This window comes from Salmo salar, chromosome 13, assembly GCF_965601325.2.
Source record: "Salmo salar chromosome 13, fSalSal1, whole genome shotgun sequence".
NCBI lineage: Eukaryota > Metazoa > Chordata > Actinopteri > Salmoniformes > Salmonidae > Salmo > Salmo salar.
The window spans coordinates 36,543,132-36,562,128 of record NC_138303.1 but is presented as its reverse complement, the minus strand read 5'-3'; the positions used below and the strand labels follow the sequence as shown (position 1 = coordinate 36,562,128).

Below are 18,997 nucleotides of genomic sequence, written 5' to 3'. Positions count from 1 at the left end.
AGGCACTACATCAATATACTGAGACCCCATGGTTGCATCGTGGGCCATATCTGCACTCCTACTCCAAAAAGAATGCACACTTGAGAATTCTAAGCTTTATTAGGTTGATACATTTAAAGAAATGCACTTATACTCTTAATGTTGACAAAACGTGAATGTCTTTTTTGTATAAAACAAATAAACATATTGTAAGGTGTAGTTCCTGTCAAAGAAGCAACAATCTGTCCTAACGCAAAAATCGTTAGTTTACACTGCAACAATTTGCATTAAGACTTAAGTGCCTGGAATGCAGAAACCATACAAAGTATGTGACAGACAAGAAATTTGATCAAATAAAAACTATACAGCTTGACATACTGTATATATTGTTCAATACCGACTTACCGAAGCCATCATCACTTTCCCAGTTGAAGGGGGATTTATGTTTATGTCAGGTGTTCACGAAGGCATTATATACACCTTAAAAGGTAAATTATTTATAAATCACTGTCTGGCAATGCTGCCCTGACACTATTCAACATGAAAGGGTTTTGTTCTGTTGTCACTGATCCCAATCATCAGCTTTGTGTCTGTGACCCTTGAACTCTTCGGACAAGACTGAAGCCACCAATCTGTTTAACTTAAAAATACTGAGATGGCTCTAGGAAATAAGTTTTATTTTATAAGAGGGTAATTATCACAGGTTCTAGTAGAGATCGAGCTACTTCAATTAAGTCCACACACACACTACTTTGCAAACATTTAAGTATTTGTATCAGTTACCAATAGGATTGAAGTACTCTTGTGCAATAATGGTTTGTGTTTGTCCAAGTAATGTTGTTGAAATGCTCTAACCAATAGGAGAGGAAATGCTCAGAGCAGCACACATTTGCGCCTCTTCTTGGGTTCCGGAGGCTCCAGGGCAGCCAGTATTGCCTCATCAAACACATTCTTTAGTCCTTTCTGCAAACACAAAACATGAATGTACCAAATACATATTTCAACCTTGCAGTGTGTAACCACAACTATTGTAATTGTTTGAATGTAAAACAAATTTGACTGAACTGGGAGAGAGTTGTAATTTAAACTATCCTTTATTCATATATCATAACAGGTTTTAGTCATTCAAGATTGCAAAGATCTTAACCTCCAATGGAAAACTTAAACTTTCAATAATGTTTAGTTACGGTCTTTGATATAGTAGTAGAAAAAAAATACATTGATGTGATAGAAAAACATTAAGTTAGTTGAAGCTCATAATACTTGTTTAGACAGCACAGAAATGTTTCCTGGAAGGGTTGAATGGAACCGAAGCATATAAATACTGAGGTATTATATTTTATAAGGAACACACAAACTCAGCTACAGCCTAATGTAAACTTGCACATTAAGTACTAAAATGAAAGTGTTGGCATCCTTGACACGAAGGCCAAGGCAGTATGGTCTATTGTGATTAGGGTAAGTCAAAACAAAATCAGACATTGAAATGAAGTTAATGGGCACACGTTTTAAAAGAGCAACTTGGTTAGTTACTTGACAGACAGTAATTTCTTGACATTAAAGAAGCAGCAGACGATCAGAGGCAAAGCAAGATTTTAAAAGACGCTTGTCATCAGAACAGACAGCACTTTCTCTTTCGCTGGGTTTCAGGAGGTTCTAGAGCTGCTAGGATAGCTTCATCAAATACATTCTTCAGACCTCGCTAGAGAGGGGAGAAAAGGGAAAATATGACTAGCATTAGAGAGAGGTTAGTTAGCAGACAGACAAGATTAAAGAGCATTGTAAGGATGGGTTTCCATGCAGTTCTAGGCCACCACTAACAGAGTGTAACGTCGAGCTTAGCACAAAGACGACATAGAGCAACGTGTACATCTAACACAATAGGTTGTTATCATGCAAGTCACAAGTATTACCTGTTTGGTTTATACTTTAGAACATCTCACCTGTGTCAGGGCAGAGCACTCGACATATTTGACTGCCTTCAGGTCACGGGCGAGCTTCTCAGCCATCTCAGGGCTGATAGGCTTCTGTTTGTTCTTGGCCAGCTTCTCTACTGTGGAAGGGTCATCTCTCAGATCAATCTGAGTTCCAACGAGCAGGAATGGTGTCTTGGGACAGTGGTGAGTGATTTCAGGTACCCACTGCAAGAGAGAGGAAACATTGTTTTCAAACACTCAGAATGGTCAGTCAGTCAGCTAGTCAACGACACCATAACTAGTATCTTTCCCATCCCTTCATTTTGTTGCCAATTTGACATTACATTTAACCTACTAGAAATAATTTATTTTAACTCAATATTCCTTTATTCAAAAATGTGCATTGTATGCTTCATGGGCTTGGCATTGTACTCACCTTTTCTTTAACATTCTCAAATGAAGAGGGTGAAACACTAGAGAAACAAACTAGAAAAACATCCGTCTGGGGATAGCTCAAAGGCCGTAATCTGTCATAATCCTCCTGACCTGTGGAGACGGGTATAAAGCATTGATTAAATGTGAATAGCAATCAACCAAAATATTCTTTATTCAAATTGGGAACTGAAGACCATGTCCTTGAAAAGGATCCACTCTTACCTGCAGTATCAAATAATCCTAGGGTGTACGGCTCACCGCCAATCATGACAGTTACTGCATAGTTATCAAACACCTGTGATGAGAAAATGAAAAGAGAATAAGGCATCTGTCCTATTCAGAATGGTAGTTATTGAGAAGACCCAAGTCTCTTCTGTTAGAGTCAGTGTGAAACAATCACCAAATCAATAATCAGAAAGAAATCCAATGTATAAGTTAGATGTACTTACTGTTGGTACATATTCAGAGGGGAATTTGTTGGTTGTGTATGAAATCAAAAGGCAGGTTTTTCCCACTGCTCCATCTCCAACCACAACACATTTAATCGTCTGCATATTTGTGCGGTCTACTTTTGTCTGAAAAAGACAAGTGAAAGTTAGCTACAAGACTTGAGTGGCAGGGAAGTATCCACCACCACCAGCTGTTATCCTACTAGCTAACTAGCTGGCGTCTGAAACGGGTTTGGTAGCTAGCAAACCAGGTCTAAATGGAAATGTTGTAGTTAGCAACAACCATCTAGCTACATTATGGACTTCGTTGTACAGACTCAATACAAATAGAACTAGTTACTTGGTTGTAGCTAATTTAAACTGACACAGCTAACGTTAGCTAGCTAGCTGGGTCGGTGTTAGCAGCTAACTGGCTGGCTGGCTAGCGAGCTCATTCTCAATTTCCTATTACATTTTATTTTTCCTAACAATGAATGACAAGCCGTTTGCTAAAACACCTTAAATAATCGCTTTGGTATTGCTGTTCGTGTCAATTATTGATGAGGATAAAATGTAATTCGGTGATTTTCCTACCTCTTCCTCACTGAATCTGGTATTTACTTCGCCGGGCGTTGGCAGCTGCTTGTCTTTCTGCTGCTAGTGACAGTTCGTGTGATCCCAGTCAACACCAGTAGGAGGTGCACGATAGCAAATCATGTGGAGGTAAACTTCGGGCCGATGTGGCTCTGGGACTATGAAACCACAGACGATCAATTATATTGACCAGATACTCAACCGGCCGCTCTAACAATTAAAATCAATGTCTTAAAAATGGAAGGCAAGATCACGGGGGACCATTCTAGCCAATGAGAGGGCAGATACGCGTGTGAACGACAGGCTTACCGAAAGTGTTTTTTCTCAAAGTTGCCGGGATGTCACGTGTCCTACCTATATCAGTACACTCGTGACTACCTAAGCATTACGGAAATTATATTTGATTTTATAAGCCCCCGTAGCAAATAAGCCATTACATTTTGTGTTAACCAAATTCGCCCTCTTATTGACCTCCATACAAAAACTCCTCGCTTGATGAGCAAAAAACAAAAAACGCCACCTATAGGAAAAGACAGATTTTGGACCTAGTTATGGCTCTCACTTCGCCTCTTCCTCTCTGATTTGTATTGGCGGATCACAACCAACTGAAAAGTGCATACACTGCCATCTACTGTACTGGATTGTGAGACCAGTCACGGCCTCTATTTGGCTATGGTATTTTTCTTATCTTGCCCTGTTATGGTGTGAATTCATTGCACTTTGTGACACAAAAGGGGAAGGGAAAAGGGAAGAAAAATGGCCCTACCAGCTAACCCTACACCCATTAAAACCTCACCACTCTTCCACTACTTTGGACACTATCATTCAACACACCATATAACTCCTCTGCAGTAAAATATCATACACCCAAGTACTTCTCTGCAGCTGCCACCATGACATCTATTTTCTGTGTTTTACATTCTATTTCTGGAGTACAATTGATAACAATGGCTATTAATGCTAAGAAGCCAACCTTACTGAAGCACATGCTATTCCTATCACTCTCTACTGGCCTCTGCCTACTCACAGGGATCCTCTTAGGATCCCTCACCCTGGACCCATCTTCCTCTACTACTCTCTTCACTACCTCAGACACCTTCTGTACTACTTTGACCCTGGCAACCTCGACCTGCCTTTCTCTCACCGGACACTTCTGATCTCCAGCAACATGGGTACGCCTACAGTTAACACAGCTTTTTCCATCGATACTACACATTCCTTTGTCTCCTGCTGTCCTGCACACTTCTTACGTCTAGCGATTGCATACTACATACTGCTGCAACATGACCATAAGCTTGATACCTAAAATACTGGAATTGGCACCGTGTCACGCCCTGACCTGAGAGAGCCTTTTTTAAGTCTCTATTTTGGTTTGGTCAGGGTGTGATTTGGGTGGGCATTCTATGTCCTTTTTTCTATGCTTTGTATTTCTTTGTTTTGGCCTGGTATGGCTCTCAATCAGGGACAGCTGTACATCGTTGTCGCTGATTGGGAGTCATTCTTAGGCAGCCTGTTTTCCTTTGGGGTTTGTGGGTAGTTATTTTCTGTTTTGTACATTTTGTGACCTGACAGAACTGTTGGCTGTCGTTCTTCTTTGAAGTGTTTCTTATTATTAAAACATTAATATGAACACTCACCACGCTGTGCTTTGGTCCCCTTCTTCTACAGACCGAGAATCTTACATTTCAGTTCCCAAACTCTTCTCTACCCAATCACATATGGATCAGCCAGAATGCAAGTACCATACTCTCCAAAAATCTCACTACCACTGGGAAAATCATCGGGACGAGGCTCGACCTCAGCGGTCTTCACCGCACCTGTCTCTGCAGGTAATTCCTCCTCACTCTCATCAGGTTGAATTTCTGAGCTCCCGGTGACGCCAATCTTCCTCCCCACACTACTCCCCTCTACACTCAGCATCTTTCCTTCTTCCTCGCTGTCTATTTCCACATCTCCACGCTGTTTCCGCTCCTTTAGTAGCAAACTGTTCAAATGGTACTTGTATCTTGAATTTGTCGCGTTGACTCAAAAAGCTCTACCCAGGACAATAGTTTGACTTCTGAATACTCATGTCAAATAATTCATTATCTTGGTGCTGGGACCCCAACCCAAGTCCCGGATGAAACATTGTTGTTGACTTGTTGACATGATTTATGGATTTTATTTTATAAAACTGTAAAACTAAGAGGGGTAGGACTACCCATCTCCTGAAATTATACTCACACATAATATAGACACATGTAGCCTATTTATTTAGACATTGTATATTGTTGTTGGTGAAAAATCTGTCGATGTACCCTTGATTGAGCCACTTAATCCTAATTTGCTCCAGGTGCCGTACTTCTATGGCTGACACCGACCCCCTCCCCTATAAACTAAACATTCTACCCTTTGAAAATGTTATTTTTTTAGGACTCGCCATGTTGCACTTTCCTCCTGCACTAATGTTGTTGAATCGATAGATGCAGTGGAAGCAGTTGAAAAAGATATGCCTGGTAAAATATGTTAATGTCATATTATAATTTACAATATGATCAAGTACAAGGACATACACTGTACATTGTTTTCATATTCTCATTTTCTACAGAAAGCCATGTGGAAGGAACACAATAGTTGATCTTAAATGAAATGGTACACTTCATGCAGATCATACTGATCTGGCTTTTTGCATGGTTTCACAACACTGTGGATGAAACGTTCTGATGTTCCAGCAGGACAATCTGAGTGGCATTAAATGTGCAGAAGACATGTAGCTTTAGACATTCCTCCCAGGTCTGGAGATGACACACCAGTACCTCCCCTCCTCACTTTGCCTCAGTGCACTCATTGTGACAGTGAAGACCTCAGCATTCATATCCTCCATGATGTAGCTCCTTTCTGTAACTCTGGGCTTGCTGGTCTTCACCACAATCTGACAATAATCTAAACTAGGTCCTCTACACCACTACTTTGTGTTCTGCCTATAGTAAGGATTACACTGGCAGGAGATGGCTATAGATCTATCCTGGTAGCATATGATAGAAACATTTGTAGAATTGCAAGAAATTAACATAAAACTACAAAATGTTCTCCCAGCCTCATGACAAAATGTGAACAACAGCATGAGATGAGCTATAAAACAGAATAAAATAAATCCCTGCCCCATGGCAAAAAGTGTAGAATTGCAGGATTTTTGGGGGGCAGTAAAGGCCTCCATTTGAAGTTAGTTTTCTCTTCAAATCAGATCATCGATTTAAGTGCCAATGAATGACACCAGATCCTAGGTGTTCCCATAAAGAATTAGGTTTTCTTTACTTTTTTACTTTTTGTATTTTTTTTATAAGAAACAGTGGATTATTGGTCATTTTGTTAGAAAACCACCAAATATGTGGAATGCAGTGTATTTTTCTCTATATGCTACTTTAATATCATGATAAAATGATAAATAACAATAAATTAAACATGATACAAAACATAATTGCCTTGAATAAACATTGCAATCAAAAACACGTTACATGTTTAGTAACCTCATCAAAATCATTCAAAATAAATGTAAAGATTCCAATGCGGAGCTGCCTCCCACTGCTGTGACTTTAGAGCATTATACTTGAAGATATGCATGTTTGTGCATTATTATACATTTAAAACATCAGAATTGCGGATTCTGACACTGGCATATTCAGTCATCTCTGTGGCTGGTGAGGGTTTGGCGTTAGCACTTCGGATGGTCAGGTCACTGTAACTAAAGTGGTCATCAATCATCTGTGCCTTGGATTTACCAACGTTTGCATATGTGTGCTCATTTTCAATAACAACAACCTGTAAAATATTATACAAACAAATTACACCCTAAAGTGGTGTATTGTGAGAGACTGGTAAACGTATGCTTTTACGGTGCATTCAGAAAGTAGTCAGCCCCTTGACTTTTTCCACATTTTGTTACGTTACAGCCTTATTCTAAAATTGATTAAATTGCTTTTTTCCCTCATCAATCCACAGACAATGCCCATAATGACAAAACAAAAATTGTTTTTTAGAAATGTTTGTAAATGTATACAAATAAAAATAAACGGAAATATCACATTTAGATAAGTATTTAGACCCTTTACTCAGTACTTTGTTGAAGCACCTTTGGCAGCGATTACAGACTTGAGTCTTCTTGGGTATGACGCTATAAGTTTGGCACACCTGTATTTGGGGAGTTTCTGACATGCACTATCAACTGTGGGACCTTTTATAAACAGCTGTGTGCCTTTCCAAATCATGTCCTATCAATTGAATTTCAAGTTGTAGAAACATCTCAAGGATGATCAATGGAAACAGAATGCACCTGAGTCTCATAGCAAAACATCTGAATACTTATGTAAATTAGGTATTTCTGTGTTTTATATTTGTTACATTTGCAAACATTTCGAAAACCTGTTTTCGCTTTGTCATTATGGGGTATTGTGTGTGTAGATTGATGATACAATTTTTTTTTTAAAGTCATCCATTTTATAATATGGCTGAAACATAACAAATTGTGGAAAAAGTCAAGGGGTCTGAAAACTGTCCCAATGCACTGTATCTCCTGTACAAATAATAGGAACTTGTCCAAATACTTAGGTATAGAGTATGCTTTTGGTCTGTGTTAAATTATGAATTTCCAAACCTGTGGTTTGTCTGTGGTTTTTGTTTCATCATCCAACTCTTTTGCTTTTGGCCCACATGGTGGAAAAAAAACAGAAAAGGGAAACAGAAGAAATATATATATATATATATATATATATATATATATATATATTTTCTCAGAATAAACTAATATTCATCTCTGTCTGTGTTATGTTAAATAGGTTCAATAAGTTTCAAAATAAGATGATTATTCACCCAAAGCTGTCTTTCTCCAGAAGGTATAAACAAGCAGACCTGATCCAGCCACCATAAGAACACAAATACAGGTGGCCAGGCCAATAATGATCTGCTCCACTGGTACATACCTAAAGGGTAAAAAAGAACAAGAGAGAAACGGTGATTTAAGAGTTGAAAATGTATTATATAAGCCTTTTATCTGACTTGGCGTTTGTGAATAAAATGTATGAATTTGAGTGACTATGAATTAGTTGTAGAATTCAAGTCTTACCTTTGGTCAATTAATGTAGTTGTTGGTATGTATGTGGTTGTAAGAGGAGTTGTTGTTGCTACTGTTGTTGGTGCTATTGTAGTAGTTGTTGCTTTAAAGGATATGAGTATATTTATAGTAGCCATAACACAATATCAAATAATAAAAATAGAGCAAAATGTAATTAGTGCTTTAGTATTGTGTCAAAGGAATACCACAAAAAACAGCCAACAGAAACATGTGTTCATGACAACTTCATATAACAACCATACAGTATATTTTATTTGACTAATATTGCCTGTTTACAGCTGTTTAAGTCCCAATCACTGCCACCACAAGGTCATCTTTGACTTATCCATCCCATATATAGAACATTACAATTAAATACACATCTTTGATCGCATAACAATGTAAAGATGTATGTGTGACAGTATATTATGTAAGAAATACTGTGGATTTTCTAGATCCTTTTGTGAATAGGAAATGACTTACTTGATGGTTGGTTTCCCATTTTTGTCAGCAAATGTTGTTGTTCTCTCTAAGTGAACAGACCAAATTGGTGAGGCACAGCACACAGAGTGATGAATAACTTGACGCCCTAATCTCTTTCAACACATCTTTGAATTTAGTCTAAACTAACATTGAAAATGTCCTAAAACGGTCTTTGTCTCTGGTTATACAGTAGCCTAAGTCGACGAGCATACTCGACTTAAGGGGATGGTTTAAGATGATAAAAGGAGAACAACCAGACTTTCAAAAAAAGATAACACTTCTTACCTTTAGTAACACTTCTACAATGTTCTTAACATTCTGAGCCAAGTTTGACTTTATGTGCTTATATCGTTAGGAAACTCTCAGTATTGTGAAATTGTGTGACTCAACGTTTTTATTCATGAAGAAATAACTGTTGCGTCAGCTCAAAACATATGTCGTACGGTCGGTGTTTCCAAAGTGAGATACAGGATGTTAACTATTTGCTTAAACAGGAACACAGTAAATGAGAGAGCAGAAAAGCTCTCTCAAGAGTGTGTGGTAATGATTCATTATGTCCTTAATTGGCATTGTAGTGAGAGACAAACTATTTACAAATATTTATATCCACCAAGGACTACCTTCAGTAATAATATGCCAATAACCGATGTCAAAACCTGGTTTGGAGTAAATATGACCTTAGAGATTAGTTCACCATGAATTAACCATGTTTTAATAAAGGACCTTGGAGTTTTGGGGCTGGTGTTTAGCAACCTACTGTAGTTGTACACAATGGACCTACATGGCCCACATATGACCTTCAATTTTTGGGGCTGGTGTTTAGAAACATAATGTAATTGCACTCCTGACCAACATGGCCCACATTTGACATTGGCCAAGGTAAGTTCATATCCTATGGGTATACATAGGAGGGCCGAGCACGACCTACTAATGTCACACTTACATCTGGTTAGCTTCCTATCTCAAGTTTACAAATGCCTCCAGCAGAACATACAAGGTTGCTAAGGGAAATAGTAAGAACAAATTATTACTTCTTTCAATAAATTCTACTTTAAGGTGGTTGCTCACACTAGAACTGACACTGCACATGTTCCATTAGCATCAGAATTTTCTATTGGATTTATGCATGCCACGTCCTGACCAGTAAAGGGGCTATTTGTTATTATTGTTTGGTCAGGAAGTGGCAGGGGGGTGTTTGTTTTATGTGGTTCGGGGTTTGTTGGTTTATGTGTTTTGTAGAGGGGTGTTTGTTTAGATTAGTCTGGGGTTTTTGGTTAGGTTCTTTGTTGTGTATTTCTATGTTAGATCTAGGGTGTTTAGTTCTATGTTTAGTTTATTGGGATTGGGCCTTCAATTGGAGGCAGCTGTTCTTCATTGCCTCTGATTGAAGGTCCTATGTATAGGGGTGTGTTTGTTGTGGGAATTGTGGGAGGTTGTTTGTGCACTGCTATGTTTAGCCTGCATTACTGTTTAGCTGTCGTTCGTTTTTTCGTTTTGTTGTTTTTGTATAGTGTGCGTCATAAAATAAAGATGAGCATTCACGTACCCACTGCATTTTGGTCCACTTCCTACGACTGCCGTTACAGAACCTCCCACCAACAACGGACCAAGCAGCGGGAGAAGGAACGACAGAGGAATTATGTGGCCTATTTGGAAACTTGGACATGGGAGGAGATCCTGGACGGGGCTGGACCGTGGCACCAGGCTGGGGAATATTGTCGCCCACCGGAGGAGATAGAGGCAGCCAAGGTGGAGCGACGCCGGTATGAAGCTCTATACACACGGTTGGCATTTAAGACTGAGAGGCAGCCCCAAGAATTATTTTTGGGGGGGCACATGGGTAGTTTGGCTGGGCCAGGGTTAAGCCCCAAGCCAATTCCCCGTGCTTATCGGAAGCAGCCTGTTATTGGTCAGGTCCCGTGCTATGGACTGATACGCACGGCGTCGAGGCCGAGCAGTCACAAGCCGGTGTGCGAGGTGCCAGCACCCCGCATTTGCCAGGGGGAAGCAGGCATCCAGCCAGTAAGGGTGGTGCCAGTACTGTGCTCGAGTCCGCCAGTGCGCCTTCACGGCCCAGTGTATCCTGTTCCCGCTCCTCGCACTAGCCCTGAGGTGCGTGTTTCCAGTCTGGCACATCCTAAGCCAGCACCACGCACCAGGCTTCCAGTGCATCAGCCCAGTCCAACTTGTCCTGTTCCTGCTCCTTGCACTAGCCTTGGGGTGCGTGTCTCCAGTCTGGTACCTCCACTACCAGCCCCACGCATCAGGCTTCCAGTGCGTCAGCCCAGTCCCGAGCTTCCGACGACAGTACCCCGTCCAGGGCTTCCGGCGACAGTGTCCCGTCCAGAGCTTCCGGCGACAGTGCCCCGTCCAGAGCTTCCGGCGACAGTGCCCCGTCCAGAGCTTCCGGCGACAGTGCCCCGTCCAGAGCTTCCGGCGACAGTGCCCCGTCCAGAGCTTCCGGCGACAGTGCCCCGTCCAGAGCTTCCGGCGACAGTGCCCCGTCCAGAGCTTCCGGCGACAGTGCCCCGTCCAGAGTGTCCGGCGACAGTGCCCTGTCTAGAGATGACCCACAGTCCGGAACCGAGTGAGACGACCCACAGTCCGGAACCGAGTGAGACGGCCCACAGTCCGGAACCGAGTGAGACGGCCCACAGTCCGGAACCGAGTGAGACGGCCCACAGTCCGGAACCGAGTGAGACGGCCTACAGTCCGGAACCGAGTGAGACGGCCTACAGTCCGGAACCGAGTGAGACGGCCTACAGTCCGGAACCGAGTGAGACGGCCTACAGTCCGGAACCGAGTGAGACGGCCTACAGTCCGGAACCGAGTGAGACGGCCTACAGTCCGGAACCGACGCAGCCAGAGTAGCCCTACAGTCCGGAAGCTCCCAGGGTCGCCCTACAGTCCGGAAGCTCCCAGGGTCGCCCTACAGTCCGGAAGCTCCCAGGGTCGCCCTACAGTCCGGAAGCTCCCAGGGTCGCCCTACAGTCCGGAAGCTCCCAGGGTCGCCCTACAGTCCGGAAGCTCCCAGGGTCGCCCTACAGTCCGGAAGCTCCCAGGGTCGCCCTACAGTCCGGAAGCTCCCAGGGTCGCCCTACAGTCCGGAGCTCCCAGGGTCGCCCTACAGTCCGGAGCTCCCAGGGTCGCCCTACAGTCCGGAGCTCCCAGAGTCACTCTTCTGCCCGAGGTCTACAGCGATGCGCTTCAGCCAGAGACATTCAGCGGGGGTGGACAGGTTAGGTGGGGGACTAAGGCCAGAGCCTAAGCCACCTCCACAGTAGGAGGATTGGGGGGGTAGCCACCCTCCCTTCCCTCCCTTTAGTTTGAGGGGTTTATTTTTTTTTGTGAGGGACCAGTAAAGGGGTTATTTGTTATTATTGTTTGGTCAGGACGTGGCAGGGGGGTGTTTGTTTAATGTGGTTCGGGGTTTGTTGGTTTATGTGTTTTGTAGAGGGGTGTTTGTTTAGATTAGTCTGGGGTTTTTGGTTAGGTTCTTTGTTGTGTATTTCTATGTTAGATCTAGGGTGTTTAGTTCTATGTTTAGTTTATTGGGATTGGGCCTTCAATTGGAGGCAGCTGTTCCTCGTTGCCTCTGATTGAAGGTCCTATGTATAGGGGTATGTTTGTTGTGGGAATTGTGGGAGGTTGTTTGTGCACTGCTATGTTTAGCCTGCATTACTGTTTAGCTGTCGTTTGTTTTTTCGTTTTGTTGTTTTTGTATAGTGTGCGTCATAAAATAAAGATGAGCATTCACGTACCCGCTGCATTTTGGTCCACTTCCTACGACGGCCGCTACAATGCAGTCTGAAATTAGGACGGAAAGATAGCAATCAGGGGAGAAGGGCCTTGGTCAGGAAGGACACCAAGAACCCGGTGGTCACTCTGAAAAACTCTAGAGTTCCTCTGTGGAGATGGGATAAACTTCCAGAAGGACAACCATCTCTGCAGCACTCCACCAATCAGGCCTTTCTGGTAGAGTGGCCAAACAGAAGTCACTCAGTAAAAGGCACATGACAGCCCGCTTGGAATTTGCCAAAAGGCGACTGAAGGACTATCAGACCATGAGAAACAAGATTCTCTGGTCTGATGAAACCAAGTTTGAACATTTTGGCCTGAATGCCAATTAAAAAAAATAAAAAATGGTAACATGCGCCGAATACAACAGGTGCAGACCTTACCGTGAAACGCTTACTTATAAGCCCTTAACCAACAATGCAGTTCAAGAAAGAGTTAAGAAAATATTTACTAAATACACTAAAGTAAAAAATCAAATAAAAAGTAACACAATAAAATGACAATAACGAGGCAATATACAGCAGGTACCAAGTCAATATGCGGGGGTACAGTCGAGGTCATTTGTACAGGTAGGGGTAAAGTGAATATGCCTAGATAATAAACAGCGAGTAGCAGCAGTGTAAAAACGAAGGGGGGTGGGTGTCAATGTAAATAGTCCAGGTGGCCATTTGATTAATTGTTCAGCAGTCTTATGGCTTGGGGGTAGAAGCTGTTAAGCAGCCTTTTGGACCTAGACATGGCGCTCTGGTACCGCTTGCCGTGCAGAAGCAGAGAGAACAGTCTATGACTTGGGTGACTGGAGTGTTTGACAATTTTTTTGGGCCTTCCTCTGACACCGCCTAGTATAGAGGTCCTGGATGGCAGGAAGATTGGCCACTTCTTCTCTCTCTCTATCCTTAGTAAAGTCTATTAGAGTTGCTTCCGTGCAATGAATCCTTCCTTTGGTCTCAGATAGATAGATTGCAAACTCAGTTGGTCTTGAAGGCAATAAAAGTTGGAAAAGTTGATCGCTGTTCATTTGCCAAGGAGATGGGATCACTCAGTTCAACTTGGTGTGGCCGCACCGCAAAGAAACTTGATCTAACATCTGGCCGGACAGGGCATCAAGGAACCCTGTTGGTTCTAAGAATTCACCACATTTGGGTTCAGTGAGATAAATCTGAGATTTCACCGTAAGTGTTCACAGAATGTTCCTTCTGTACAAAAACAGTTTAACAGTCCTGATGATGTAATATGAGCCTGTAGGTACCAAACACTACTTGGGTAAAATCCATACATTTGATGTTACAGCAAAATACCATTATACCCATTTTAATGACATAGGAAAAGAGAAGGAAAATATCACTGATTGAAGTTTATATCAACATGTCATGAGTCCTTCAGTTTGATACATTGTCTGGAAAACATGTTTTAATGTCCTTTGCGCTGTTGGTGACATTTTCTCTTTGTTACAAAGAGTAGGAAAAAGAAGTTCCTGACTTCTCTCCTCTTGGGATACACATCCCCAGTACTCAACCTGGCTGGTCGTTTACTCAGTACCACATGCAGATCACAAGATGGTCTGCTGACTTGCCGAAGGTGTCTGTTTTCTGTCTGCTGACCCCCCTCAGGGCCATCTCAGAGGCGAAAAGAAGAGCAGTTTGTTTGTTCTCGTGATGGCTTGTAAAGGGGGACTCCATCACTAACAGAACTGTAAGTCTTGGCCTGGAATGTGGACTCACCCACAACCAAGGGTGCATGGTTACTTCGTGGGCTCTCGTTACAACATGATGCAACTTCATGGTCGCACCAAAGGAAGCTAAGCACCCTGTCATCTTGTGTTATTTCCTGACCTAAACTATGAATGGAGAGACGCAAGTGACTGCAACCTATGACAGATAGGACATTTAGCTTTCAAATATCATTTAGACACAGTTTGGCACCTGAAAGCAAATCATTGAGACTTGAAATAGATCCAATGTTCATGAATCTCCCATGAACTACAAAGGACATCCTTTCAGTTATGTCATTCAGGGGGAAACTCTAGCTTAAAAGCTTTAAAAGAGAGGGAATCCCTTAAGATAGCAAATATTATACTACAAGACCTACAGCAGATAGAGACAGAGTAGTTACCATACTGTAGACTGGGCACCAAATAACAAAAGGCAAGTTAGGTCTACTACTGCAAATTTTCAACTTTCATTTCTGAAGCTTGTTAAACAATGTTGTTTTGTTAGACTTCAGTGCAGCTTTTGACATTATCGATCATAGTCTGCTGCTGGAAAAACATGTTATGGCTTTACACCCCCTGCTATATTGTGGATAAAGAGTTACCTGTCTAACATAACACAGAGGGTGTTCTTTAATGAAAGCCTCCAACATAATCTAGGTAGAATCAGGAATTCCCCAGGGCAGCTGTCTAGGCCCCTTACTTTTTTCAATCTTTACAAACGACATGCCACTGGCTTTGAGTAAATCCAGTGTGTCTTTGTATGCGGATGACTCAACACTATACACATCAGCTAACATTTAACAAAGAGCTGCAGCTCATTTCAGAATGGGTGGCAAGGAATAAGCGAGTCCTAAATATTTCAAAAACTAAAAGCATTGTATTTGGGACAAATCATTTACTAAATCTCAACTAAATATTGTATTAAATAATGTGGAAATTGAGCAAGTTGAGGTGACTAAACTGCTTGAGGTAACCCTGAATTGTAAACTATCATCGTGAAAACATATTGATACAACAGTAGCTAAAATGGGGAGAAGTCTGTCCATGATAGAGCTTCTCTACCTTCTTAACAGCACTATCAACAAGGCAGATCCTACAGGCCCTAGTTTTGTCGCACCTGGACTATTGTTCAGTCGTGTGGTCAGGTGCCAAGAAAATAGCAATTGGCTCAGTAAAGGGCAGCACGGCTGGCCATTGGATGTACACAGAGAGCTAACATTAATAATATGCCAATCTCTCCTGGCTCAAAATGGAGGAGAAATTTACTTCATCACTACTTGTATTTGTGAGCGGTATTGATATATTGAATGCACCGAGCTGTCTGTTTGAACTACAGGCACACAGCTCGGACACCCATGCATACCCCACAAGACATGCCACCAGAGGTCTCTTCCCAGCCCCCAAGTCCAGAACAGACTATGGGAGGCGCACAATACTACAAAGAGCCATGACTACATGGAAATCTGTTCCACATCAAGTAACTGATGCAAGCAGTAAAATTTGATTTAAAAAACAGATAAAAATAGACCTTATGACCCAGCGAGGACTGTGAAGCAACACAAACATAGACACATGCATGCATACATACATACACGTACACATGGATTTTGTGTTGTAGATATGTGGTAGTGGAGTAGGGGCCTGAGGGCACACACTTATTGTGTTTTGAAATCTGTTGTGAATGTATTGTAATAATTTTGCTAGACCCCAGGAACAGTAGCTGCTGCCTGGCAGCACCTACCGGGGATCCATAATACAAACAAATACAAAAACAATAATGTTTTTAAAAGAGCGGATTCAAACACTTTTTAAAATGAACTTACACCACATCTGTACATACTGGAGTGTGTTCTTCAGTTTTGGACTCTGTATAGCCTTCCTGGGATCCACCATAATGTACTTGCGATGTCAAACCCAGTCGACTCTGAGTCAGATCACCTTGGTGTTCTTCTCCCAGCAGTTCTGCCTGATCATCGGCAGCTCTATCGGAGGGGTCTTCAAGAAAACATGAGTGACTATTCAAACAGTTCTCTGATCCCTGTGTGAAGCATTTTATGGAGATCCAGCCCGGTGAATACATCTTAGATTATACAAGAAGAGCCTATTTCTGCTCACACAGTAGACATCTTGACAAGGATTTGGGCACAACTGTGCTAGTTGAATTCTCACAAAAACTATGGCTGTTATTTGAGATTGAAGCTCTGTGAATGCATCAGAAAATTTGGGAATAACCTCTGTAGCCTATTGTATTCATAGTGAGGCCCTAGTCAGCATACTTTGCAAAATTCAATCATAGTGTTGGCTGACATCGTGTTCAATGTTTGATCCATTCAAACCTATAGTACGTGTGTGTGTGTATGTTATCTCTAGTAAGATAATACCGCCCCCTCGCCCAAAGGTTGTTTGTTCAGTGCTCTAGCTGCCCTGTTCTTGTTCTAGCTTCCCTGTTCTGCCCTGTTCTACTTATCTCTGTAATATTTGCCATCATCCCCCTTCTGCCATAATATGCTGCTGTTGGATATTGGCATGGCTGTGTCCGGTCTGGCCATGTGCATCATCGACACCAATGCCAATATCCAAGTTGTCGCCATCTATCAGACGGACTCGGCTGTCTTTCGCCAGGTGAGGGAGGTAACTATGCCCAGTTCAGTTGAGTATTTTGAGTACATTTTTTTCCCGTACATCACAATTTCTTGTTTTTGCAGGCCCTACATTTCTTCATTGGTTTTGGGGCGCTGGTGAGCCCTCTGATTGTGGATCCCTTCCTGTCCAGGACAGGCTACAGGATTAGGAACACACTGAATGGTCCTGTTCATGACCGATTGCCTTGTTCTGTTAAAACTATGCAGCCTGGTCCATATTAGTGTATGTATAAAGCAATGGATTAATCTGTGGACTTCCACGTTCTATTCCCAGGGTGCAAGTGCAGGCTTTGTGTACACATACGCAGTGTCTCTGGTCCCTGATGTCTCTACCAAATAAGACCGCGGGATACCTGGCTAGTACAAGCATTTCGCTACACCTGCAATAACATCTGCTAAACAGGTGTATGTGACCAATAACATTAGATTTGATTTAGTATCTCCTGGGCAGCCATCACTGCAGGATGTCTGGTGTCCAGCCCTTTCACTGTCCGCTTCCAGCCCATTCGACTGCTCATGATCAATCTGGTAATGCAAATGATAGATAGAATACTTTATTGATTCCCAAGGGAAATGTATGACATTAATTGAGGGATGTAATTAGAACTTCATTATATTTTCATTACAATACATTTTAATAATGGAACACGAGTCACTTTAATAATGTTTAAATAATGTTTACATACTGCTTTACTAATCTCATATGTATATACTGTATTCTATTCTACTGTATTTTAGTCAATGCCACTTTGACATTGCTCAACCTAATATTTATATATTTCTTAATTCCATTGTTTTACTTTTAGATGTGTGTATTGTTGTGAATTGTTTTTAGATACTACTGCACTGTTGGAGCTAGAAACACAAGCATTTTGCTACACCCGCAATAACATCTGCTAAATATGTGACCAATACATTTGATTTGACCATTTTTCCTACGTACTTTATACTTTACATACTCTATTATTAAGAAAAGTATATATTTTGTAATTAAAGGGAAACCTCGGGATTTGTCTCTACTTCCCTGTGACATACAAATTAATGGATACCCTTTTTATGTCTCTGCATCCAGTATGAAGGAAGTTAGAGGTAGTTTCGCAAACCAATGCTAACTAGCATTGGCACAATTTCTGGAAGTCTATGGTATCTAGTAGCATGCTAGCAGTTACCATAGGCTTCCAGTCATAACGCTAGTTAGCTACCTCCTTCAAACTGCACGCAGAGACATAAAATTGTATTTACAAGTTAATCGGACTCTGGGGAAGTAAATAAAGGGCATCATTGCCAAAATCCTGAAGTATCACTTTAAGTGTTAATATTTGTATTTATTATATCCCAGAGTTACCATCCACTACATCATCAAAATAGCACGTCTAATAAAGTGCCACTTGCCCACTAAAGCGCTGATTATAGTAGAGTTGTGGGGTTGAGATTGCTGAATTTCAACACTTGATGGTACACATATGTTGTGTTCCCTCAACATGAAATTACATTTACTGCTCAGTACTCAAATTAAATGCCAATTATGGCAATATCAACATCAAGATGGCCCTTCTTAATTCAATTGGGGATCGCATGTAGAAATGAAATATTATGACACAGCACGATTTATTTAGACATAGTAGATTTTCTGTAAATATATTTAGCTAAAAGAAAATATGCTGATTAATCCTGCAAATCAGATGTCTCTAATACTGAACGTTTATCAGATTAACACTTTCACACTAAATAGCAGACAAAGTCTCTGTCACGTATCTTGATCCATACATTATTGATCAGATTAAATGAAAAACTGTACTGGCAGACAGTTTTTCATTTTCTCTCAGGAGTAATGCCCATGAGTCAACCTCTGATTTATTTTTTTCTCCGTCACCTCTCTTTTGTCTTGGTCTGTCGCATTGGCACACACCCCCCTCCTTGAAGCC

At 41.6% G+C, this 18,997-nt stretch overlaps 2 protein-coding genes across 3 annotated transcripts; both read right to left on the bottom strand.

Annotated features, from left to right (window-relative positions):
• Positions 1-80: 80 nt before the first annotated feature.
• On the bottom strand, positions 81-3,650 carry LOC106567263 (cell division control protein 42 homolog). 2 transcript variants are annotated; one of them, XM_014136363.3, is made up of 6 exons: positions 3,353-3,650; positions 2,780-2,905; positions 2,553-2,625; positions 2,332-2,441; positions 1,923-2,120; positions 81-942 (listed from the first exon to the last, which is right to left on the bottom strand). In XM_014136363.3, exons 2-6 carry the CDS (start codon positions 2,882-2,884, stop codon positions 853-855), a joined length of 576 nt encoding a protein of 191 aa, XP_013991838.1. In that variant the 5' UTR covers positions 2,885-2,905; positions 3,353-3,650; the 3' UTR covers positions 81-852. The 2 variants fall into 2 exon arrangements, with proteins under 2 accessions (XP_013991838.1, XP_013991837.1); XM_014136362.3 differs by lacking the exon at positions 81-942 and adding an exon at positions 1,055-1,681.
• LOC145860035 (uncharacterized) lies at positions 3,353-9,283 on the bottom strand. Its single transcript, XM_082960032.1, has 6 exons — positions 9,207-9,283; positions 8,922-8,967; positions 8,451-8,541; positions 8,198-8,307; positions 7,983-8,026; positions 3,353-7,150 (listed from the first exon to the last, which is right to left on the bottom strand). Exons 2-6 carry the CDS (start codon positions 8,938-8,940, stop codon positions 6,965-6,967), a joined length of 450 nt encoding a protein of 149 aa, XP_082816158.1. The 5' UTR covers positions 8,941-8,967; positions 9,207-9,283; the 3' UTR covers positions 3,353-6,964.
• Between the last annotated feature and the right edge of the window lie 9,714 nt (positions 9,284-18,997).